General features: G+C 34.2%; 2 protein-coding genes and 1 long non-coding RNA gene across 6 annotated transcripts; all 3 read right to left on the minus strand.

The window, feature by feature from the left end:
* Window positions 1–1218: 1218 nt before the first annotated feature.
* Window positions 1219–18405, minus strand: LOC122635773. The gene is made up of 2 exons (XR_006328745.1): window positions 18376–18405; window positions 1219–1735 (listed from the first exon to the last, which is right to left on the minus strand). It is a non-coding gene; the product is annotated as an uncharacterized LOC122635773 (long non-coding RNA).
* Window positions 2380–17483, minus strand: LOC122635765 (sodium-dependent neutral amino acid transporter B(0)AT3). 4 transcript variants are annotated; one of them, XR_006328742.1, is made up of 14 exons: window positions 17464–17483; window positions 17062–17419; window positions 11303–11535; window positions 10884–10904; window positions 9878–10099; window positions 9618–9728; window positions 9251–9492; window positions 7401–7542; window positions 7106–7307; window positions 6809–6968; window positions 6494–6656; window positions 5928–6128; window positions 3440–3507; window positions 2531–2669 (listed from the first exon to the last, which is right to left on the minus strand). XR_006328742.1 is itself a non-coding variant. In XM_043826398.1 (13 exons), the coding sequence occupies exons 2-13, from the start codon at window positions 17315–17317 to the stop codon at window positions 2517–2519; spliced, it is 2106 nt and encodes a 701-aa protein (XP_043682333.1). In that variant the 5' UTR covers window positions 17318–17419; window positions 17464–17482; the 3' UTR covers window positions 2380–2516. The 4 variants fall into 4 exon arrangements, 3 of the variants coding, with proteins under 3 accessions (XP_043682333.1, XP_043682335.1, XP_043682334.1); XM_043826398.1 differs by lacking the exon at window positions 3440–3507 and having other exon boundaries at window positions 2380–2669; window positions 17464–17482; XM_043826400.1 differs by lacking the exons at window positions 3440–3507; window positions 10884–10904 and having other exon boundaries at window positions 2380–2669.
* Window positions 18406–22667: 4262 nt separating the features above from the next.
* LOC122635768 (venom serine protease-like) lies at window positions 22668–25983 on the minus strand. The gene is made up of 8 exons (XM_043826407.1): window positions 25855–25983; window positions 25487–25707; window positions 25148–25354; window positions 24884–25082; window positions 24594–24788; window positions 24373–24524; window positions 24137–24293; window positions 22668–23622 (listed from the first exon to the last, which is right to left on the minus strand). Exons 1-8 carry the CDS (start codon window positions 25862–25864, stop codon window positions 23597–23599), a joined length of 1167 nt encoding a protein of 388 aa, XP_043682342.1. The 5' UTR covers window positions 25865–25983; the 3' UTR covers window positions 22668–23596.
* Between the last annotated feature and the right edge of the window lie 745 nt (window positions 25984–26728).

Raw genomic sequence — 26728 nt, forward strand, 5'->3', positions numbered from 1 at the left:
CCCTCTTCGTCTTCTTCTTCTTCTTCTTTTTCTAATTTTTTTCCTTCGTTAGAATTTTCTTTAGAAATTCGTCGTCACGTTCGATCCGTCTCTGTGCTTTAATATAACGTGTACATATATACATATAGGTACAGTGCTTCAGGTCGATTAGGATGATTTATTTGAAATATTTTGAATCGATAAATTTCAATAAATTTCATACAATCGATATCATTCGAAAATTTTTCTTGATAGTATGAAAATGATCTTGATCATCCTAGTACGGATTATACAAATTCTCACGATTTCAAACAGCTGGACCAGCCAAATAACATTTGTGTTTCTTTTTTTTTTTCTTTCTTTCTTCTTATTTCTTTTTATTTGTCTTTTTCTCTTTTTTTTTTCCTCTCGTTTTCTTTTTTCTTTTCATATATTATATAGCAAACAAATGTCAGACAATAAAATATACTTTTGACAAAAGTTTCGAAGTCTATCGAAGCGTACTTATATAAGAATTATGTATTTATTTATCTTTCGCTTAAAAAGTATAGATAAAAAACAAACGTGTTATACAAACGAAGTATATTTTGACTTATTGATTCGTTCTTTTTTCTCTCGTTTTTTGTTCTTTTTTTGTCTCGTCTTTTTCTTTTTTATTATTAAAAATTACTCTATCGCGTAGTACGTAAATACGTATTTACGCCTTTTTAGTAGCTTTTAGAAAAAAATCGAAAATCAAAATAATACGTACGTAGACTTTTTGCTTGCGTTGTCTAATATTAAAAAGTATACTTTATACATATGTATATATATACATACATTAATATATATATATATATATGTATGTATATGTATATACATATATATATATTTACTTAGATTTTCGTATCTAATATCTATTGCCAAATATACTTAAAATACGTTTCGTGCCACTTTCGTTAAATGGCAGTTTCGTTCCGTCGAAATCGTCTCTTTCTTAAAACGCCATGAAAATAATTGTAACAATAATTAGAGAGCGAGGATTTTAAGTTTAAGATCAAAAGGCCGGCAGCTGATCTAAAAACTTTCTTTTTCTTTTTTCTTTTTTTTCTTTTTTTTTTTCGTCTTCGGTTTCTACTTCAGTTTCCTTTTCGTTATCAAGTTTTATCTTCGAAAACTCGGGGACATTTTTCTCTTGCCTTTTTTTACGATTGCTATTTGATACTCTTGCTGTTTTTTACGATTTTCGATCGAATCAAATCTCCCTTTTCGTTATTCTAATTCGCTGAATTGATGAGTTTTGTTAATTAATTAGTCGGACAACTTTGCATGCTATTTATTCGTTCGTTTGTATTTTTTGCAATTTCTGTAAATTTCTTTTTTTTATTTTGTTTTTTTAACAGCATCTACTTCCCCGTCTTTACATTTCGTTCTACGTGATCCACTTGAGAGATCGAAATATGTACGATATTGTCGATTGATCGACGCCACGTAGCTATCGATCTTTTTCTTTTTCTTTTCCTTTTTTTTTTTTTTTTGTTGATTTGTTCTTTCTCACGTCGATCAAAAAGTGATTAAAATTTTTCAAATAAAAAGAAGAAGACATAAATTAGAGACAGAAATTTGAAATTCAAGATATCCAATTATATGATTAATTAATTGGAAATAAATCATTAATGGTAATAAATCATTGAAGAAATTGAAACGAATGTTCCATTACATAGACGATATTTCGCTCTTATCTAAATTTCCTTTTCTTATCTCTCTCTCTCTCTCTCTCACGATCTAAACTATTGCTCTTTAAATTCCTATATTATTATTTATTTGCGTAATGTTCTCTCTAAAAAAATAGAAAAAAAGGAGAATAAATAAAACAAAAAAAAAGAAAAACACACACACGCGCACACAAAAAAAAAAGGGAAAAGAAAAATTGACTTGACGGAACAACTCGCGTAGTCATTTTTCTCATGAATGAGAGTGAGAGAACACATTTTCTTATCCGAAATTGTGTCACCTTTTTTCTAATGTAAGAAACTTGTCGCTCGTTCCTATACGAGCATATTCGATATCATGCGATCTCTCGACATCATGCGGTCTCTCGATCGATGCGAGCAGGCATTATTCAAACGGTCTCTTTCTAATCTTCGTCCACGAAGATCGAAGATCTAAATCTCCTTCTTTCATTCCGAAAGGAAGCACAAGACCCGTTTGCTGTTTTTTATTTATATCTCATTATTTATTATGTACATATTTAGTTCGTGTTTTCACGTTTCCTACTTTCCTTCGTTCTTTCTTTTTTCTTTCTTTCTTTCTTTCTTTCTTCATTTCTTCATTTCTTCATTTCTTCATTTCTTTCTTTCTTTCTTTTTTTCCTTCTTTCTTTCTCCCTTTCCTTCTTTCCTTTCTTTCTTTTTTCCTTCCTTCCTTCCTTCCTTCCTTCCTTCCTTGCTTCCACCTTTCCTTCTTTCCTTCTTTCTTTCTTTCCTTCTTTCTCTTTTTTATTTTTTTTTCGTTTGTTTGTAATAAAACGTAAGGAACGCTCCCTAAATGTGACGCGTTCAAAATTCCATTGCTTCCATTTTGAAAGCTCTACCCTGAAGCTTATTGGGAACCATCTTTGTTATAGGCGGTGCACTATTGTTGTCGTCGTCGCTGTTAACGTCCTCGTCCTCTTCGGGAAAATCTTCTAAACGATCGTGATATTCGTCCAACTGAAAGAAAAATAATATTTATCGATCGATTCGTTTTTCTCCTCTCCTGATTTCTTTTTTCTTAGTTTCTTTTTTATTTTTCTTTTTCTTTTTTTTTATTGTTTTTTTTTTTGTTTCTCGTACTAAAGCAAGAACAACTCTGGCTACAAGCCAAAGCTCGAATTGATTGAACGAGCGTATTGGGTACGTTTGTGTCCGTATCTGTGTCTATGTCTGTGTATGAGCGCTATATGTGTGTCTCTATATTAACTCGCAAGATCCCTTTACAAATTGAACATTATCTCTCAACTATTCGCGATTGAGTTCATTCCGTTCTCATTGTACTTGGCAAGTTTTATTTTATTTTTCTTTTTTGTCTTTTTATTTTTTCTCTCTTTTAGTTGTCTTTTCTTTTCGATACATTCGTATGGTTTTAATTTTCGTGTAGGGAGGGGAATGTTTCTAGATATTGTGAAAGCTTTTTATAGAATGATATTGTTCTTTCTAAAACAATTTCGTACGAAAAAAAGGAAAAGAGATAAGATATTTTTTTATCTTAACTATGACACTCTATTTACACTTATAAAAAGAACAATATCATATGGTGGCACCTGTGTAAAAAATACTAAAAATCCGTGCAAAATTCGCTTGTATTTCATAGATATTCCGCATGACTAATCCTAATAAACGGGATATAACAAACGAAACTATAATCTGTTAGATTAATAATGAAAGAAAAAAAAAAAAATCTATCAAGTGCATTCTCAAATATTCATCTACGACGGACTCACATGTGATGCAGCTACGGGAGATATCGACCTTAGCCGACCACAGAGACATAGAGGAAGCTTACCTATAACTGCAGATCATACCGTTCAGCTTGAATCGGACACTATCTCGAATCGTTCACCACGAGAGAATTTAAAAAAAAGGAATGGCAAAAGAATCAAAAAGTTTGGAATAAATTTATCTTCCATTATAAAAATATCCGATATTAAAGAAAAAAGAGAGAGAGGAAAAAGACCGTTCGCAAAATCCCCAAAAGATATTATCGATTAACATCAAATTTAAAAGAGATTATTAAAAAAAAAAAAAAAAGAAAAAAAGAAAAGAAAAGAAAGCATAATAATTGGATGAATAATTACGTTATCGAAATATCGTAGATAATTTTTGTAATCCTTTCTCGATATTAAAGTTACTATCCACTCGCTAAAATCGTCGTCATCCCAATTTCTGCTCCACAGTTGATTTAAAATCAACCGAAATGAGGTGATCCAGATAAAAGAGAGAGATGAAATTGGGACGATTCGAATGTGTGTCACGGTTTTGGTAAAGCTTGAAAAAAATTTATGTAACTAGGTACACGCATATACGCTCTGAATTTTTCAATTGGGTCCAAGTCGAGTTTTTCTTACGGGATTGTAATAAAACTTAACGTGGTAATTTATTACCTTTTTAACATCGGATATAAAAGCAAAAGAAAAGCTACAAAAAAGAAGGAAAATTGTATTTATGAAAAAAAAAGTCCTCCCTCGTGGTGTACGAAACGAGTTATTCGTGTAGAAATAATTATTTTGGAAAACGAACGAAAAGGAACAATAATTTATGAAATGATCGCATAGGAGAGACGGATGATTAGAGTTCGAAGCTGTAAAAAAAAAAAAGAAAAAGAAGAAAAAAAAGCCGAATGGTTTCGAGCTTGGTACGATCGATTTAAGAGACGATTCATTCTCAAGCAAACAATTTTTCGAAAAGAGTGAAATTATTAATATAATGTTATATTCGTTCGTTCCGCGTTTCGTTTTGTTTATTCGTTGATACGAACCACGACTCGACATATCATCTCTCAAGCGCCATTGTTTCAATTGTCACGGATTGCATCCAGTATGCGATATAAACGTTTCTCTGATCGAAGGGGTCGGTCCCCTATTCTCTTCTGCTCCGTTAGTGATTTAAGTGCTAACACGCGAATGCCACGCTTGTAAACTATTCCGTGAGAAACATCTAAACCGATCCTCTTCGATCTTTCTAATTCAATTTTTCATGCGTCCTCTTCTTTTCCTCTCTCTTTCCTTTCTATTTTTTATTTTAAACGTCAATTATTCTTTCGTCTTCTCTGTTTCGATATTTTTAATGTATACAATTAAATATGTACGATTAAGTGTTAAAAATTAATTTACATTAGACGATTATTACGATCTCATGAAATTTCTGTGCAATTAATAATCTCGTGAATTGATCGCGCTTATACGTTAGGAAAGTAAATTTCATTATATTAGAAATTAATTTACATTGAGTTCCCTAATAGTGATCTAATTTCTAAGTGGTTAATAATCTCCCTCCCTCTCTCTCTCTCTTTTTCTCTCTCTCTCTCTCTCTCTCTCTATCTCTCATTATGTGAAAGGAACTGATGGATGAAAATTCAAAGTCAAGGTCAATATAGGTTGAACGCATCGTGTTATTGAACTTTATGACGTTGGACATCGTCATTACTCGCTGTTTGACGTGTTCAAATCGTAGATAGTTTACGAAGAGTTTGATCGTTATTGGTTCACGCCTACGACTTTGGGTTTATAACTTTTCGACTTAAGCCAATTCGAATTTCGTTCATTGCGTTAACTATAAACTTGCAAGCGTGTTTCTAATCGTCTTGCTTGGCTTCGTATCATAGTAACCAACGTCATTTATAATTACGATAACAGAGAAGACGAAAATTATTTACTAAATTTGATAATAGTTATTATTTCCTTTGAATCGTTTATAGTCACGAAGTTTATACGAATCATAAATCTTTCTCTCTAACTTTCTATTTCTAGAAACAGATATTTTTAAGCATGAGAAAGAGAGAGAGAGAGAGAGAGAGAGAGAGAGAGAGAGTATGTTAGCGCGAATGACGTAAGAATTTCGACTGCTCCGAATCGCATTATCGATTAAACACAGGATATGAAATATATTTCTTGTCCGTACCATTTGACCTTTCCTTTTCTCGAGTATTTTTCTCGAGTATATTTGTATAGTCGAGGTAAAAATTTGATAAATTTTATCGATGGTACCTCGGGGAGATTGTAAGATTTCTTTTATTTTCTTTGGAGCTCGCAAACGCCACAGAAAATGTCGAGTCAAAAGCAACAAAAAAAAAAAAAAAAAAAAAAAAGAAAAGAGAGAAACAATTGTTACTTCGATGAGAGAGGTTGGTGTAAGGGAGACAGGAAAAGCTACATTTTTGTTCTGTCTTCGCAATTAGGTGAAATGTATAGGTAATAGACATAATCAACTTACATCAACGTCACCCATCATTTCCTTCGTTGATACGGTCGTGTCGATTCGACGAATGCTACCCTGATGAATGTCCACGTCGAGTTTCACGCATTGGAATACTCTAAGTAGAAAAACGATTGGTATCGGTGCGATACCGGCTACGATTATACAAGCTGCGATCGCTAAGACCCAGCCTGGATAAGCCGTAGATACTGCTATACCCTAGAAAAATATATTATTTCTTATTGAAAAGTCGCGACGGAAAAAGAAATAAAAGAAAAAAGAAAATCCATACGTTTGTTTATAAAAGAAAATGATATGAAAGTATTATCTACATTTTCTTGGATACATATCCAAACAGATGGCTATTATCGGACATATTTACAATATCGATTTTAAAGTTCGCTGCAAACGATATAGATAAACGTTGGGTCTATAAATTGTTTCGCTTACGAATAAAAATAGTTAGTGATCTTAAACGAAAATTGATTCATCCCAAACGAATTAATGATCATTTATGAATGAGATACGAACGAACGAATCGAAGATAGAAATAATAAGATGATATCGATCGATGATCCACTTACCAACGTTGCGTTCCATGCTGAATATTCTGGTTTCTTGATGAACATAGAAGCGATACTAGAGATCAGTATGCCGACCATAATTATAGGCGCGAGAAATCTCCATGTAACTTGCCAGTAAATACCTGGCCTGTAGCCTGTCATTTCTTCGATGTCTTTCGTGAATCTAATGAAATATTCGTCGATATATATATATATATATATATATAAGATAATAACAGACATGTTTTATATCGATCGAATAAGGATCGATGCCCTTTAAACATTTCTCACGGATAAAAGTACACGGAATAGAAATAGAAAAGCATATAAACTTACTTTTCGTGGCCGTAGACAAAGATGACCGATATCATTTCCATAAGTGCGACCATAACGAGGCCAATGGTACCAGCAAAGCTGTCGAACATTTTCAACCAGTATTCTCCTGCACCGGTACAGAAGATGAGGCCGACGAAGAAACAAACGATACATACTACGCCTAAAATAATTAAGAAAGAAAGAGAAGAATACAAAGGTTATCTTCATTTGGGTCAATTGAGTGGCGAAAAGATTTGCATGAAAAAAAAACAAACAAACAAAAGAAAAAGAAAAGAAAAGAACAAGAAAATAATTTACCTGTTATATACTGCTTCTTTATTCTCTTGAAAAGATCAATGTCAAAGATGACGCACAACATTCCTTCCATAATACCAATTTGTGAGCCAAGTCCAAGGGCCAAAAGCATTAGGAAGAATATACAGGACCAAAATGGCGCACCTGGAAGCTCGACGATCGCTTGAGTGAAGATTATAAAAGCCAATCCAGTACCTTCGGCAGCCTGAAAATCAATGGTCAAAGGTTTATATCGTAGAAATGAAATCGATCGGTAAGATATAAATTTAGAAAAATCGATTCTTGAGACTAGACTCACGTTATTCAGTTGTTCGCTCATACTACATCTATCCAAGGTCAAATTCGTAGTCAAACTGTTGAACGTATTGACAACGTTTTCGTAATCGTCCGTCGTCGAGTTTTCAAATAGCAAACCATTCTTGATCAGCGAGATCTTATTGCTGAAAGCAACGAAAAATTATATTTTTTCCCTAGAACTTCGAGTATCTCTTTGCCTGTTCAATCTGTCGCACGCCGTCTTTGGATATAACACAAAACGAAAAACCGGACTGCGGTACCTTTTTTGGTCCGATTTTTTTTTCTTCCTTCTTTTTTTCTCTTCTTCCCTTTTACTTTATTGTCTTTTTTTTTTTTTTGCTTTTTTTTTCTTTTTTATATTAATTTTTTCTTTTCTCTATTTTCTTTTTTTTTCTTTTTTTTTTTTTTTTTTTTTTTTAAGAGATCATTTTTTTCACACAAGCGCAAATTTTCTCATCACGAAATCTGTCACGTTACTTTCTTTTCGTATACACTCTAGTTTCATTTATCACGAATTACATGTATATTCTTAATTGCCGATTTTCTTCTTTCTTTCTCTTTTTTATTTTTATTTTTCTCATTCTTTTTTTTCTATTCTTTTTTTCATTCCCCCGAACAGACTAAAGACAAAAAACTTCAGTAGACATTAGTATTTTAGTTTAAAAGCATTTTTGTGCGTATTCCACGAGTGTGTTATGAATTAAAATGAAGAGGGAAAAGGGCTCTTTGTAGACTGTTATTAGTATCTTTTTCTTTCGTTGTCTTTTTTTTATTTGTTTTCTTTTCCTTTTGGTTTTCTTTTCTATATCAAAATAAATTTTTCTCGAAAATATTTTTTCTCTATCGGATTGTTTAACGATAGTGAAAAAAATCGTTGGCCCTCGGAAGATAGCTGTCGTAAGATCGTGCAAAAAAAAAAAAGAAAAAAGAAATAGAAGGAAAGAAAAAATAAAAATGGGTGCATCCCTTATCCTCTGTCTCCTTTTCCCTCTCCTCTTACCTCTTCGTCGTTGCAACGTTTTAATTACAACGTCGATGTGTCTTCCATTTGGCAAGGTTCCCGCGAATGTCGAGATGATGAGAGAGATACGATATACATATGTAGTAATAAACACGACGAATTTCTTTTCGAGCGTAAGCGACAACGTAGGCAAGGAGCACCCGTACTTGGCTGTTAAGGATAGATAAGAGCTCGCGATGAGTGCATCTTGTTAAATCGTTATGAATATCGTTTTTCTTTTCGATGATATCTTAAAATCTCGAACCGACTTTATCAACACGCGTAATGATCATTTCGATCTTAAAGCGACAACGTTAACGTTAACAATTTCTTTTTCTTTTTTATTCTCCCTTTTAACAAGAATTTCTCTAAACTAAAAATAAATGCGATGTGAATGTTTTCTTTTTGTTCTATTATTTTTTTCAATTCATTATAGACATCTTCTATAATTGAGACAAGGACAATGGACGACAATTGATTCGTTCTCGGTTGATGATAATTCATGCACATGCTTTTCTGCTCTTTTTTTTTCTTTCTCGTCTAGCTTTTTTTTTTTTTTTTTTTTTTTTTTAAGCAATTATAAACCCCGAAGTGTCTATATCGAGATGATCCGTTCCGATCGTTGCTTCGAGACTACTATATTCCTACGTATCATTCTTTTTTTCTTTTATTTACTTTTTCTCTTTTTCCATGGAAAAAAAAAAGGTAATGTCTGTCGTGTTATTGAAAACGTCATATCGTACTACCGATAGTTAAAAAGCAATTACTCTCTGACATAGGAATGTTTCTTCCCTTTATCTATTTTCGTCTTTCTTTTTTATTTCGGCCGAAACCTGATATCTTGCGATTACCTTTCCAGGCACTTGTCCACATTCGACATCGCCTTGAACCCCAAAATGGCGAAAATGACAACGCTCGCGTAAATGGCGGTAAACGCGTTGCACACGCTCACCAGAATCACGTCCCTGACGCAATTGTTGTCGGGTGTATTGTAGCTTCCAAATGCGATCAAGGAACCAAAAGCTAATCCAAAGCTATAGAAGACTTGAGTAGCTGCGTCAAGCCAGACGGTAGGCTCCAATAATTTCTCGACCTTTACATCAGAACGAAATTTATTAATTGAAATAAGATCGAACGGGGGGAGTTTCGATTTCTTTTTCTACTCCATCTCCCACCGTCAGACCCCACCCCCGCCCCCTGAGAACAAATTCGATATACCTTTGGCGTATACATGTGTGCTAACCCAGCACTAGCACCTTTCAAAGTTATTCCACGAACGAAGAAGATCGTGAGTACGAGGTAGGGGAACATCGAGGTAAAATAAACTACCTGCAATTAGAAGAAAAACAACGAAAAGAAAAGAAAAGGAAAGAAGAAAAAAAAATTAAGAAAAAGAAAAAAGAAAGAAAAGAGAAAAATACGAACGAAGATTAATTTTTATCGATACGAAGTTAGACTCGAAGTTAAAAGATCGTTACCTTGCCCGATGATTGTATCCCCTTCATGACGATAAAGAAGACAACGATCCAACTGAGTAGAAGGCACAGAACGATCCACCACTTGAGAGATTGGCCATCCTCGATCGACGGTGCCGCATCCAGAGTGGTTCTGTACCAAAAGTAAGCGGTCTCAGAGCTCTTGACACATTCTTCTACCGGTATCTCGTCGACCTCCGGGCACTTCGCCCACGGCAGTGGCGCCTGGATTGCGTCAGAATTTCGAAACGGTCACCAAACGGATAAGTTCAATTAAAGGATTACTCGAAAATCCGATCGCAGGCAAAGCTCATCGGATGTGTGCGATTGCGATGACGAGAATTAGGGGTTACACCAGAGAACACAAATGGTGCATACTTATCGATATTATTAATAATGATTAACTATTTAACGAATGGATCTAACGATCGTGACATGTGTATGTGTATGTGGGTGAATGTTTTTTCTTTTTATTTTTTTTTTTTCTTCTTCTTCCCCTTCTTCTTCTCTTCTTACGTGACTAAATAATACGTGATTAAATGTGATTAATGTGATCTTTTTTCTTTCTTTCTTTTTCTTTTTTTTTTTTTTGTTTCTTTTTGTTTTCTTTCTTTTTTTTTTTTTTTTATGAGCTCGCAAGCACACAAGCATCGTTTAGGATTATCGCAATTGATAGTCCAAACGATTACGAGATTTCAAGCGAGATGAGGTGACCGAACATCCGATATTATGTAGATCGTTTTAGGAACGAACGAGAATTGACTCGTCGTCTCACCTAAAAAAGGAAACGACGATGCTAGATGACCATCGTCATCTGCCTCTCATTTAAATTGCCCCCAAAATCGTCTCTCTTCCAGGTCGCGTCCTGGAAGACGATGGACGATTGCAGCGAGCCGCAAGACGACGATTAGGCGAGAAGAACTAAATGATTGTGAACCGATGACAGAGATTCTCTTGCTTTTCTATGCTTAACTTCTTTTACAAGCGGACACTGTTTTGGGGTACTTACGCCGAATTTAATTGTGACTGCCTACGGGTGCGCGCGAACGAGTTGGAAAGAAACAGAAAAATTTTTTGATTAGTTTTCGTACAACTTTAAGAGAGAATACGGACGAATTTGCATTTTTCCTTCTCTCTTTTTCTTTCTTTATTATTATTTATTTATTTGTTCATTCATTTTTTCTCTCATTTGGTCGGCGAAAAATGAGAACATTTGGTTGGTCCACGTCATACGGTTTTAATATAATTTAATTAATTAAGCAGTGTAAATAATAATAACAACGGGAAATTCAATGTTTAGATCTCGACTATAATAACCAAATGAACTTATAATCACCGAACGTTGAGAAAACATTTAGAGAACTACTGAACGAATCGGTATATTTCTCTCTTTTTTTTTTCTTTTTGTTTTTAAGATCGATCGCTCACCTCGAGAGAGTTGAAGAGGTAGAAGAAGCACCAGGTGATAATGACGTTGTAATAAAGTGCAACGAAGAATGTGACGATGCAGGAGGCTATTCCTATACCGCCTAACCAGGGATGTATCGTGTTCCAAACGCCAAGGGCACCTTGTCGCATTCGTTGTCCAAGACCCAACTCGATCAGAAATAAGGGCACGCCTTCGAGGATGAGCATCACGAAAAATGGTATAAGAAAGGCACCTGTCATCATAGAAATTTCGTGTTTATACAGATATAAAATAATTCCCTCCGGGTTGAGATAGCATGTTAAATAAAATTAGATTTCTAATAACGCTAATCATTTGTAAGTTCGTGTTATAAACTGACGATAGATGATTGCGCATACATTGCAATGCGTTGGTAATAATCAAGAATAAACGTATGTACGTAAGTATGTACGTCGTTATAATTTCTTATCGATCGATCGAAACTGTAGTTTTCAGTTCATCGGTTCACGGATACGTACTTACTCGCTATACTTTCGACATAATTATAATAATTATTTTGCAATGTATCTTCTTTACTTTTCCTTTTTTTTTTTTTTTGTTTTTAACAGTTTTCGATCGTGCCGCTATTCCGTTGCTTCAAAAAACAAAAAAATATTTTCACAAAATGAACTCCCTTAACTTTGAACTCGTGACATTAAATAGAACAATGCTATCGATATTTACCATCTAATATATTCCTATTGCAGATACGATTACCATCGACGCTTTACGTAAGTTTCCCACGCGTAAATCGATAAGAGACCGCCCAAATTGCGCACCGCTTGAAAACCTGGCGCGAACTTACGACCTCGACTATATTTAACGTCCAATGTATTTCCGTGCTATTCGATTTTTCTCTCGCGAGATTAAAACGAAAGAAACAAAAAAAAAAAAAAAGAAAGAAAGGAAGAAGAAGAAGAAAAACAAGAAACGTAGAAAACTTTCCTTCTCTTTTTCCCTTTATTTTCCCTTATCTTTTCGTATGTGCACAACGATATAATTAAATATTATCTATGTCAAAAGTAATTTTGAAGAGATCTCTTTTTAGCAGAACTTTTTGCAATTTTTTCGAAGTACATCGTCTTTTTTTTTTTTTTTGTGGAATTCAGTGGAGAAAAAAAGGGGAAAAAAGAGAACGAAAAATGGAAAAGGAAAGAAAAAAAGAAAAATTATATAGATCCTGTGTGTTGACTTGGATTTCAACATGCAAAGACTCTTCCTCGTTAGCGTACACTCAAAGCTTATGATATTGTACGTTCGTGAATCTCCCCTTGGCAAGACATGCAAAGCACAACCCCTTAGCTTTGGCCTCTGTCTCTGTCTCTCTCTCTCTCTCTCCCTCCCTCCCCTCTCCCTCTCTCTCTTTCGTTCTCGACCAGACTCCCTCCCTAGTTCCAAGCGGACAGAGCGTTTCGTATTGATCGAGCAACGTACGTACTCGTTTCACAGCATTCTCTCTCTCTCTCTCTCTCTCTCTCTCTCTCTCTCTCTCTCTCTCTCTCTCTCTCTCTTTCTCCCTATTTCTCTCTCTCTCTCTCTCTCTCTCTCTCTCTTTCTTTTTCTCTTCCCCTTTCTATCTATCTATCTATCTATCTTTCTATCTATCTTTTTATCTTTTTTTCCGGCACAACTCGTTCTTTTCTTTTTCTTCTCTCCCTTCCGACCGTTATAAAATTTCACAAACCCGACGTAGGGCATGTAGTAATTCGACTCGAAAGGTATCGATACTATCAAGAGAGAGAAAAAGTGAGAGAGAGGGAGAGAGAGAGAGAGAGTAAAAAAAAGAAGGGATTGACCTGTAATCCGAGTAACTTTTCAAAATAATTACCGTCAACTTGTATATATGTACATTTATCAAAGAGAGATATTATATTACAAAGTGTATGAACATAGCAAACTTTTCTTCAAAGGGATATTCTTGGGATTTTATGTACATAGGAGTGTCAAATTCGTGTAAACTTTGATTGAAAGAGAGTTTGATGGAATTTAATGATCGATTTGCATATATATATATATATATATATTTTTTTTTTTTAATTGATCGGAGATACTTCTCTCTCTCTCTATATATATATATATATATATATATATATATATATATATTCTGGTTCTTGAATCAGTCTGTTCGTTTCTTTAAATTGCTAATGAGAATTGTCTACGCTCGAGAACAGAATATTAAGTTCATAACGGCGCTTTGAAATTTCGCGGGCGATTTGATATTCCTATAGCGTTATGCATTCGATACGGCTGAGCTAAACGAGTAGAGACAACCCTACGTTATCTTCTTTATCTATCACCTATATGTATATCTATATATATATATATATATATATATATATATTATCATTTTAATCGTGAATTTTGTAATAGTGTAAACGGGAATATCGAATCGATTAAAAAAGGAAGAAATAATTTTAGTCTCTTCGTAATGTAATTTCTTTTTTAATTTCAGAGAAAAGATTTGGAGGGAAGGACAAATTTTCAAGAGTTTGCTCGAGAGCGATCTTTTTCATTTCTTCTACTTTTTTATCCTCCTACTCATTTTTTTTTCTTTCTTTTTTTATTCTCTCTCTCTCTCTCTCTTTCTCTTTGAACACGTGCCACTTTTTTCCTGGCCTCCGATGTGACACGCTCTTATTCAGAACGACCGAAATGTCTCGTTCCTCGTTCGACCATGACCTCGACGCGATCGTAGTTCTTCCTATCGAAAGAGAAATAGTCATCCTCTATGTCGTGACGAATGATTTCGCGTATAAAAGGATGTAATAAGTTTGGAGAAAAACAAAAAAATAAAGAGATAAATCGATCAACAATCTTGTTCTATCGATCGGACGATGTTAAAAGAGATTCGAAAGATCACTTGTGGTAAATTCGAATACGATTGAAAATTCATGATTGAAAATGAAATTGATCAACAACGATCGACCAATCATAACGTCAATCGATTAGATATTATTAACGATTAGAGATTAGTTCGAGTTTGTTCTTCATCATGTTATTGCCGGACTGGAACCCCGTTGTAAACTCTTTGTAAGACCACGCGAGCTACGGTCACGTGTCGTCCCTCGAGGTAACGAAATCGATCGCTTCGAAGCGCTTCACACGTCGCTTATTCGTCTCTCGTCTAGTCTCTCAGGGAAATTTCCATCAGCTTTGGATGCTATCGTACTGGATATCGCTAGAGATTTAATTTCTTCTTAAACAAAAAAAAAGCAAAAAAAAATAGCTATACAGAGACAATTTTTGTTCCTTTTTCTCGTTTTTTTTTTCTCAGGATATTCGAAATTGCAGCTGTATATCCTCAAGTCCCTCACCTCTCCTCTCCTGTATATATTGATTACTATGACGAAAAGAATGTTATATAAGACACGAGAATTCTGGCATTCTCTAGGCTCGTTTCAATTTCCTTAAAATAGTATGTCCTTGCTGTTTCAATTGTCCTCTAATATCTAGACATTTATATTATTTATATAATACATACATATATATATATATATACACATATATGTGTGTATATATATATCTATTTATAAATATAGATATAGCCGAGTTAGATTTATTATGGAATTGTCAATCGATCGATTAGTGCCATTCAAATGTTTTCATGAATCCAATTTAAATGGGTATTTATAAGCAAGAAAAAAAAAAGAAAATTTCTTTTCCATAAAATTTCCAAGATTCTCCGATACAGATCCTATCGAGAGGATGGCAAAGACATTCCTTTGAGATCTTCCTCTTTCTCTCTTTCTCTCCCTCTCCCTCCCAACCTCCCTCGATTTCTTGCAAGCTCGTACAACGGAATATTTCCAGGAGTATTTATAGAAAACGTGCCTACATTATTCGTCGCGTTACATGGTCGACGAGGCAAGGACGATCCGATCCGATCCAAAGGGATCGACTTCCATCGTTGTACTCTGGAGCATCCAGACATTCTATTTTCGTTCTAATCTCTACTACGGAAATAGGATTTTTCGAGGAGTAATGCGAGATCCACTCACTCGATTATTGCCGGGTGCAAATTGAAAATTTCTCGTTGGATAGTAATGACCTAGCTGATCTAATTTTTGCAAAAAAATTTTTCCCTTTTCTTCCGTTTTTTTTTCCTTTGTTTTTTTTTTTCGTTCCGACCCTCGATTATTCTCCTTTCTTCATCTATTTCTTTTTTTTTTTTTTTTGGTTGTAAATATCACAGGATCAAATTTGCAATGTTTCTAAAGATATCATTAGGGAAGGATTTATGATCTTTGGAAAAGTGATTTCTTTGAGATTTTCCAAATTAGTCGAAGAATTCGATATCTAGTTCTAAGACACATATACGTATAAATACGTATCTGTTCAAAGAGAACCGAAGCGTAGGCGAGTACGAGAAAGGCGGCCGTGGCAAAGACGAGGCATTAAACGTGAACGTGAAATCTCTGTGGCGCATGCTAAAGGGGAAAATCTCGTAGGATGTTGCCGACCCACATTCGCTAATCTCGAAAACGCATAGCCAGCAAGATCTTCCTGAAATTAACGTTGTTGCATGATGTCGTTCGAGCAAAAAATGAAAAGAGAGAGAGAGAAAGAGAGATAAAGAGTAAAAGTCCGATCCATGTAGATCCTGATTTATTTTTTTTCTTTCTCATTGACCGGACTTCCCTTTTTGTAAATTCTTTGATCATTTTCAAGAACTCATACATATACATTTTATATATGTGTGTGTGTGTGTGTGTGTGTGTGTGTGTGTGTGTGTGTGTGTATGTAAAAAAAACCCGTTGACCGACAGGAAGAGAAGAGAAGATCGTTGAAATCCGATCGTAATTTCATTTTTTGTTTGAAATTAAGATAACCTCGACGACGACATTTTTAAAAATATCGTCAAATACACAAAAATAGATGCGCGTCATGATTTTCACGAACTCGACGAGCTGCAACGTACGAATTTCGATGTTAAACCGAGCCAAATGTGAATGTTCTTTAAATAGTCTTTTCAGAACGTATCTACGCGCAATTCTAGTAAGCGAAGGAATTCATTGACGAAAAATTCATTCATCAAAACTGTCGCAATAAAAGAGATCGTTGTCTTCATTTTGAAAATATCGAGAGAAATAATTTCTCATCTTTTTGGACCATCGCGGTTACCTTGAAATTTAAGAATCAAATCGATGGACCTTTCTTCTACGTAGAAAAAGAAAAAGAGAGAAAGAAGAGGAAGACGAATAAAAAAAAAAGTATACCTACAACGAGAACTGATTACGCAACTCGAAGAGTCGAACCAAACGGACGTTCGAAATTCTTTCAAGCGAATGTATGTTCCAAGGAACATAAGAAAATGTCGCGTGTAGAAACGAAGAAAAATTGCATGTTCGGCGCTTTTTTATTTATCGTTGCGATAACAAAACATGCAACGAAGAATATAAATCGTACGCTCGAAAGCTGTATACATTTAAATTAGTGCAGAATCGACAGAAGAATTAAATTGCAGAAAAGGAAGAAAAGCAAAAAAAAAAAAAAAAGAAAGAAAAAAGGAAAAGAAAAGAAAGAAGATAATGAAAACTTCGATCAATTCGAATTTCATTTCGAACGACTCGAATTGAGCGAGAGAAAAAAAAAGAGAAAAAGGGGAAAAAGGGAGGAAAAGTGGAGTCGAAAAATCCGACAGACTTTTCTTTGGGATTAAGAAAATTCATGAATTGTTAAAGAGCAGGGAAGGAAAAAAACCAAGAATAATAAAGATAAAACGAAATAAATAAATACTCACCGCCCCCATTTTGTTGGCATAAATATGGAAACCTCCATATATTGCCAAGACCGACACTGTAACCAATGATGCTCAGGAAAAACTGCATCTTTCCGCTCCATGCTGCTCTGTTATCTTCCGTTCTTGGTTCCGGATTGACAGCCGAGGCATTTTGATTTCCGGAAACCACAATGGTCACGTTGTGAGGAGGTTGACGATCATCGTTTAGAGGAGCCAGCTCGTGACCGTTCCTCGTGCTTTCAGATTTCACGACCATTCTTCTAATCTTCTCTTTATTTTAGTCGTTTTTTATCTCTTTTTATTTTCTCCTGTTTGTCTCTCTCTCTCTCTCTCTCTCTCTCTCTCTCTCTCTCTCTCTCTTTCTTTCTCTTTTTTTCTCTCTCTTTCTCTCTGTCTCTCTTTTTTTCTCTTTCTCTGTTTATCGTATTATCTTATTCTTTCGTGGTGGTAAGGAACTTTGATCGGATTTTCGATAGAACTTGAAGCACCGGGCGTTTCAAATAAGTATATATTATATATATATATATATGTATATAGTATGTATATATATATATATATATTTATATATTTACGAAGACCGGATCTCGCGTGAAGAATAACAACAATGCGTAAATAACAAATAACAATCGTGATTAACAAACTTTCGTTTTTACAATATCTTTAGAATCTTCTTGAAATCGATTTATTTTCATTCATATATTAATATTCGATATCCGAATAGACATTAATCTCTATTACTAATTTTTATCGTAGAAATTAAGGTTGAGCGGTCGGATAGGAAGCATCATATCTCTGTTAGCAAGTAAAAGAAGATTAGTATATAATCCGTTAGATTCGAAGTTAGAACGATTTTCTCTTTCTATCATGGACTTGTTGAAAGCTTGCAAGTGTCGTGAACGCGATACGGAGGATAAGTAGTGTCGAGGAAGAGGAAGCTGTGGTCGTTTGTGAAGGAGGAATTATAGAAGGAGGAAGGAGAAGGAGAAAGAGAAGGAGAAGGAAGAAGAGGAAGAAGGAGGTGAAAGAGGAGGAGGGTGAGGAGGAGGACAAGGAGAAGGAGGAGGAGGAGGAGAAGGATGGCCGATGACACTCTCAAAGAACTTCGTCACGTTTTTTCCTTTCGGAATTCGCGCGTATCACACCTTTCGATATTTATTAAAACACTTTTGTCATCGGACACTGTCGTGATAAGGAATAGCAGAAATTGTTTGATTTTTTCTTGCAAAGGAAAGTGACGCGATCGATTAATCGCGCGAGACCGCGTGTCGAGATACAAAAGCGAACGACGCGACGCCGCCTTGAGAAAGAAACTACCTCTCTCTTTCTCTCTCTCTCTCTCTCTCTTTTTCTTTCTTCTTTCTTTCTCTTTGGAGATCTTCAAGGTATATCAATCTTTTTCTTTCTCTTACTTTTACTCTTCTTTTTTTATCTTTCTCCCTTTATAAATCTTTCTTTATTATATATATATATATACATATATATATGTATGTATATATATATATATATATATGTTTATCTCACACACGTCAACTCAGGTCCTCTCTTTCATAATTCATTCATTAATAATACACAGGATATATATACATATACATATACATATACATATACATATATTGATATCGTTCTTATATTTACTATAAAATGTATTATAGTTTATTATAAACTTTCGTTAATTACTTAAACTTGATACTTTTTAAATTACGATGGGAACAATCGTCGATTTGTATACGTGCCGTATATCGAACGAACGTAGAACCCATGTATACTGTTTTACACAACCCAACCCTTTACTATACGATATTTAGGATCAAATCAACCCCCTGCTTAAAAAAGAGAGTTATCCCTCTCTCTCTCTCTCTCTCTCTCTCTCTTTCTCTCTCTCTTCCTCTCTTTCTCTCCTCTCTCTCCTCTCTCTCTCTCTCTCTCTCTCTCTCTCTTTCCTTCCTTCCGTTTCTCTTTCTCACGTTCTCTCCAAAATGAAAATCACAAATCGTAAATGGTAATCACTAACGAGGAGGTGTACCTTGACGTATTAGAGAATGTGTGTGCTCCACGAACGACGATATTGGACTGAGCCTTGAGGGGACGACGTATGTAGTCGCTTTTGTGCTTCGACGACGTTGATGCTCGTGCGCGAAACACGCTCTGCGAGGGAGCCGGTCGGCAAAACAGCGATGCCTTCCTTCTCCAAGCCTACGATGAGAATCTCTCTCTTTCTTTCATTCATACGTATACGCAAGACACACACACAGACACGCACGTACCACACACATATATATATATATATATATATATACATATATACACATACACTTTCGATTATACCAGCCCTCCGATTGGTCCAACTAATTATATACGTAAGCCTTTACCTATTCTTTCTATCCCCACTTTCTATTTTCTCTGTCTCTGTCTTTCTCTCTCTCTCTCTCTCTCTCTCTCTCTTTCTCTCTCACTCTTCTCAGATTTATTCGCACTAGAGAAACAAAGATGCCGAACTTTCTTTCTATCTACCCATATATCTATCTACCTACCTATCTATCTATCTATCTATTTATCTATTTGTCTTTCTTTCTTTCTTTCTTACTTTCTTTCTTTCCTTCTTTCTTTCTTTCTTTCTCCTTTTCTCTTCTCGTTTTTTCTTTCTTTCTCTCTATCTTACTAATGATTTTCACAAACGTCCCTTGCAAATTATCAGAGATACCATGGTATACACGCTTTTGCGCGTGTGCTTCCATCTTCCTCGTACCGACTGGTCGAGGTATCGATCGTGAAACACTCTACCTCTCCCTTACTCTTACTTCTATGCTCGAATGCGATGAGCTTTTTTAATAATGTTATTCTACGTCTCATTGTATTACAACGACGTTAATCGTAATACTTGAATGATATTCTACCGTGAGATTTTTGAGAAAGATTTTCGACGAATATTCTTCTTGTTTCCTTTAGTCTTATTTTTTATTTTTTATTATATATATATATATATTTTTTATTTTTTTTTTAAAGAGAAAGAGGGAGAGTGAGATCGTCCTCCTCTGTTAGCAAACACAAACAGGAAAAGAAAATTATTTCTAAGGAGAATATCGAACGATACCAGTCCGAGAATGCATAATGCAACACTACGAATGCACCAAAAGTGCATTTACGTAGGTGGCACGACTATCGGATTCCCTTCGAAATTTATTAGAAATTTATTTCATAGCGATCGGTCTTTTCTTTCTTTCTTTCTTTCTTTCTTTCTTCCTTCCTTTTTTTTTTGATCAAGAAAAACGTCGTTTAACCTTTTCGAAGAAATTTCGAGCGACGTGAAAATGCATAATGCAATATTTTGAACGCGTAAAAAAAATGTATATCCGCTTTAACGTGACTATAAACTATTTATTCAATTTAAAAGAAATTTAAAAGCAACCACGTGTTTATAAACAATGAAAAATATTTACTACTTATCTACGGATATATCGAATATAAATTGAAAGAGCAGCAAAATAATGCATAATGTAATAGATTTGATAAGAACGCATCTACGTAACATGTCTGTCGATTCTCTTTTATTCATCAACCGTTTACGAGAACGTTACGTCCACGCGAGAGGATTTCTTGTCTTCGCCAATGTGGAAATGCATCGCGTGTTCCTGAGATTCAGAATTCTCTATACGACGTAGGTAGCTTCTGATAATAGATCGTGGACCAAATTGATTCGTTCTCGTATATTATATGGGTCAGGAGAACGCGTCATGGCGCCCAATCCTTCTAGAATAATATTTCCAATCGGAAATCATAAATATAATGTTATCATTTTGAGAAGAAAAGAAAGGAAAGAAAGCAAGAAAGATATCGAAAATAACTTAAACCAAGGAAATTATAATAAAAAGAAAAAGAAATCGTCGTCGAAAGTTAGCTGAATTTTTCCTCTTCGATAGAGAGAGAAAAAAAAAAAAGAAAGAAAGAAAGAAATGAAAAGAGAAAGATTTCGTAATTTAGACAAAAAATGTCGAAGTCAAAGCAACGATAATAGTTCGACAATTTCGAGAATAAAAAATCAAGATGAATCGGAGAAAATTTGAAGGAAAACATAGAACGAAGTTTTGGCCTCGTTGAGATTTATTCCAACTATTAAGAAAATAGATAAAAAAAAATTAAAAGATAAGGAAGATTACTTGCGACTCTCATTTCTCACCGTAATTTCAACTCTAATCTCTTTTCAATCGACCCTTCGTGACGTCATCAACACAACCGTGTCTCTCTTTATCTTTCGATGGCAACGAGATGCATGCAGATGCATCATCCGACGTGCATACAGTAGCGGTCCATGGCAGCTTCGACCGATTACGTAAACGCTCGCGTAACCTTTCGACCTCGTCCTTCGTTCTTTTTTTCCCCTCTCCCTTCCACCTGATCGTCGACATAGCACCACCCACTCGAAGAGGTCTCTAACTTCGTTTATACGCCTGTATATACGATATCCATCTACTTTTATATTTTATCACGCGAAGATCATGTTCCTCCGAATTTTCTTTTTATACGAGATAAGAAATATGCTAATTTGCACGTTCGTACGTACGTACGAATTTGTATTAATATATATATATATATATATATATACGTGTGCGTGTGTTTATTTAATTAAATTGATAATTTACGTTTAAATATTATCGAGCTAAATAAATAAAAGTATCTCAATTACGTTTATGCAAATTGTTTCTTCTCGGCACGAATGTTATATTAATCCGAATCTTTTTATGTTTCTTTTTTCTCGAGATATGAAATATTTCAGTTCGTTCTTTTATTAATTTTGTCTCTTTTTATCTTTCTCTCTCTCTCTCTCTCTTTCTCTCTTTGATAATGTACGATGCTGCATAAAATCGATAATTTATATGTACACGTATAAATGCCATGAAATAATTAATCAGTATATCAAAGTATTTATTTTAATTAGTACCGGCCAAACAGATATTTATCAATATTTCGAGGTAATTCGATGAAAGGAAATTGATTCATTTCATTTCATATTCCATTTTCTTTTATTGTTTCGAAGTGATATAGTGAAAGAAAATAAACATGGATTTGATTTTCCTTATATAAGATAGAATAACGTGTGTTATATAAATCAGAATTTCTCAATTCGTATAATTTCAAGCTGACTGGACAGCAGTCGGTCGAAGATTCGACGAAAGCAGGGTGTAAGAAAAAGAACGCGATGAAGTAAGTGAGGGACACGATGACTAGACAACTACATATGTACTTCGTCATGAGGCTAGCGCCGGCCTTGTCTACCCCAGTCGTCTAATAGTTCAAGCATGATGCTTTTATTAATCGGGGGAACTGTTCGATGTTGAAGATTGATAAGCGTCGGTTATTCGTAAATTTTCATTCCTAGAATATATTTTAATTTTTTATTTCGATTAATAAATCCTCATCTCCGTCTCACACGATTATTTAACACACACACACACATATATATATATATATTTTTTTGCTTTAAAGACTTTTCTGTCAAACACTTTTATCGTGAAATTATTTCATTTATTATTTACTCTTTTATTTTTAATCGTTCAACTTCGTTCCTCCGTATTTTCGACGAGTATTTTGAACGAAGAAGAAAATAGAAGATCATTTCGTCGTCATTAAGGTTTTTATTAATGAATTGAATATCGACGTATATATTTATTAGAAAGAAGTAACAAGAATCTTGTATCAAGTGGAAATTACTTAACGACATAGATCATTTAATAATACAAGTGGCTTCTAGGTTCGTTGACGTAATCGTATACGTAGTAGGTACAGACTGCGGAAGCCCTTCCCTACTCCGATCTACGTCACATCCTCATTCGCGAACTTAGCAATAACGAGGCATTGTTTACTGAACAATCAATGTTGTTGCCTTCTCTTGATTCAAGATAATCTCTATTAAGGACGTAGTTTTTATCAAGTCAAAAGAATTAGGAATCAGCTGATTGCTCCAAATAACTTCAAATTTCAGTTAATTATTATCATTATTTTTTCTTCTTTTCTTTTTCTAATTTAGGTATTAAAAGAAAAAAATTAAGATCGTAGAATCAGAGTCAAGATCATAAAACGAAAACGTAGTTCGAACGTAAGATCTAGATATTTCTCGATTCGACGATCATTTTTTTGAATTTCTTCAAAAATGAAATTTTGTTGGTTTCGTGTATGAAACGCTTACATGTAAGTTAATATCTTCAAATATCCGGTCGTTAACGCGTTCAATTTACACTTATGTTAGAGTAAGAGTTAAATCGCGCCACGCAGTTTCTATCGGACCCTATTGCTCCTCGGAGCCTTAAACGCATGATCGAGAATATCGAGCGCAAAGCAGATCAGGGTCGTGACCTCGATCGTCACGAACGACATCGCTAAACACCCACTTCAAATTTCGTGTTAAGAAAATTTATTTGATGCCTACATCAAAAATACATATTTTCCATTTTAACTGTCTTATGTAATATATATATATATATATATATATATATATATATATATATACACACACACACACATATACGATCCGAGTCCTCCTTTAATACACCTGACAGTATGTTTCACCTACGAACAAAAAACATAGCTGTAAATAGAGCGATCATTCTCTTAGGCACACTTTTGACAAGACAAATGATAATATTTGTAAATAATTAAATAATATAACGTAGATCGTTCCAACGTTACGCGACGATATACGTATTCATATATTTATAGATTCGTAAATAAGATTTAATATAAAATTGTATTTGTCTAACGAGTTAAAAATTTATGCGATATAAAGTATATCGATATAAAGATATTTGCAGAATACGAATGAATGAACAATGTTAATAATTACATTAATGATGTTTGAATCAATGAATTATATAATAGTAGATTCTATGACAAGGTAGATTGATAAGATATCTTTTTTTTTATCGAGTTAGAAATTAAATCGCATCGATGGACGAAAAGATTAAAAATGATCTGTCTTTCTTCATTATTTGTACGGATAATGAGGAATATAATATTGAAAGATATTATTTGGGCGTTGTCGAGTCATGTCCGTCGTTATCGAATTGGAATAAGAGAATCTTACCGGGAGTCGATTTTATAATAAAATCCAAATAATTGGTGATTCTCGTATTAACACCAGGTTTTTCATCGGCACAGGTTGAACCATAACTGATTATTCCAAGATCGAAAATGAGATTGCTTCTTGGATTTTGCCATAATATTGGGCCACCACTGTCGAACTATACGATCAAAACGTATAAGGATTATTTTATTTTATTTATTTAATGATCGAGGAAGATCGATCGATCAAATTTATACCTGACAAGCATCCTTTCCCTTATCGTATGTACAAATCTGATTAGATGTGATATTAGGATACTTCTGACTACATTTCTTCTGTGTTATAACATGCAAATTAACTTTCATCAACACTTCAGACTTGGGACCACCAAAACTCGTTGTACCCCAACCTGCGAAAATTATTTTATAAAATTTGAGATAGATTAAATGAATATAGATGATATTATGTTAATACCGACCTAAGGCTGTAACAAGCTGATTGGTAAAATTTCGTTGCATGTAATAAAACGGAAGACACGCAGGACCGACTCTCATGGAGTATTCAAACTTCGTTTGCGATTTAATAATCGCTATATCGTTATTTTTTGACTGATATCTCGGATGTATGATTATTTCTTGGACGAAATGAACTTTAGTTACATTTGTTTCGCTACCTAAATATTAAATAAAAGTAAAAACATAATGATGAAATAGATTTCTTTTCAATAGAAATTATTTTCTTATTGAAATATTTTCATTGTTTTTGGACCTGTCGTTACGTTATGTTCTCCAACAATGATTCCTATATCATCAGGATTTTCTCTCCGAACGCAATGACCCGCCGTTAGTACATGTCGCGGAGATATTATAGTTGCACCACAAAATAGAATACGCGTGTGAAAACTTACGATGCCAGCCATCATAGGATATTCGTTTACTCCTGTTTCAATACCGCCTACGATTCTCGACTGTAAACGAACAATATATGTGATAAGAACGTTGATAGATCATTGAATATCCTTCCTTTACCTACCGGATTCTTCCAACCGCATCTACAACTATCTTCGACCATTCTGAGATCACATCGAAATTTGCCTCCGTAAGTATTGTATCTCGAATGAAATAATATAGTCATTTCCGATGATATCGATTCCACTACGAAAGAATCCAATCCACAAAAAACGTACTCGATACCATCGCCGACTTTGACTTTTATATAATCCATTGAACAATTCACACTCTATCGACAACGAAATTTATTTATTAAATTTGTTTGATTTAGATATTTTTCTCTTTCTTTTTTTTTAGGAAAGTTCAGTAAATCGTCGATTCTTTCCTGTTGAATTTTTTAGATAGTAAAGTAAGATCTTACCGGAGGAATATCGAAAAATGAGCAATTCAATTTAACTCGTGTATTACTCTTAGCTCTCCATCGGCAATTATGTTGACCTAAGTAATAATCTGGATAATTAGGATTATATACATAATAATTACGCCCTGGTTCTAATTCTTGGAAGAAATCACAATCGGAATCGACAGCGTCCTCAGATTCCACGATACCAAGTAACATGCAAAGCAATGGAACAAAAGTGCCTGTAAGTAGAATGTTTATTTAAAAAAAAAAAATAAATAAATGAATGAATGAAAAAAGAATAAAATTAACGAAACAAACGAACGAAAAAGAGAAAGGCACATGAATAGGGAATAAAAATGATACGAAAATTTCGATTTTGAAAATACCTAGCTTCATGGCGATGGTGGTCCGAAGAAAAAAAAAAGAAAGTAACAAAACACCCCTGGTTCTATGAATGAAGAGACCGAAACGATATCTGTAATGTTCCTTCCTGTTCCGTTGTTTTTTATATTCTAACGAAAATAATCGTTACAGCGTTAAAAGCGATAATTTCGTGAACAGCACTATCGCGACTCCCTCCGTTATCACAATAATAACCCGTTCTAGTGAATAAACGTAGATTTACGGCGGTAAAGACAAATATTTTTTCACGCAGTTGTGCATATATTTACTAATTTCTTTTTTCACACCTACACGCATATCCACTAATCCATTTTCATCGCCGGTATAATATTTTTGAGACTAACACTAACACTAAGACGGACTTATTATCTTATTATCAATTTTTATTTGCATTAATAAGGTCGCTGATCTACATTTACTTCAGGCACGTTTAATCTTTATTAATATTTTTTTTTTTTTTTTTATTTGAAAGAAAAAAAAAAGAGAGAAAAGAAAAAAGAAGATTAGCGCTGTTACTATTATCGCAATTTTACATTTGCCATTTCTTTTTTCGTTCACAAAAAGATCCAAAGCATTAATAATTTTTATTAGCAATTTTATGACGGTCGAATTAATAATTACGTTTCAACGAACTTTTCATCGGTAGATAATAAAACGCGATATCCTTGAATAAATAATTCTTTTTTAAGACGACTAATATTAGTTCTTTTTTAAGTACGATATAAATTCAAGTATTTTGTAATCGTTTGTACCGAATAGAAGACAATTTCAATCTAAAGAGTAGATTAACCATAAACTTAAAACGTTGATATTGACAAATGATAAGACTTCTTTCGTTTGTTTTTCTACTTTTTTATT

Source organism: Vespula pensylvanica, chromosome 19 (genome assembly GCF_014466175.1).
Source record: "Vespula pensylvanica isolate Volc-1 chromosome 19, ASM1446617v1, whole genome shotgun sequence".
Classification (NCBI taxonomy): Eukaryota; Metazoa; Arthropoda; class Insecta; order Hymenoptera; family Vespidae; genus Vespula; species Vespula pensylvanica.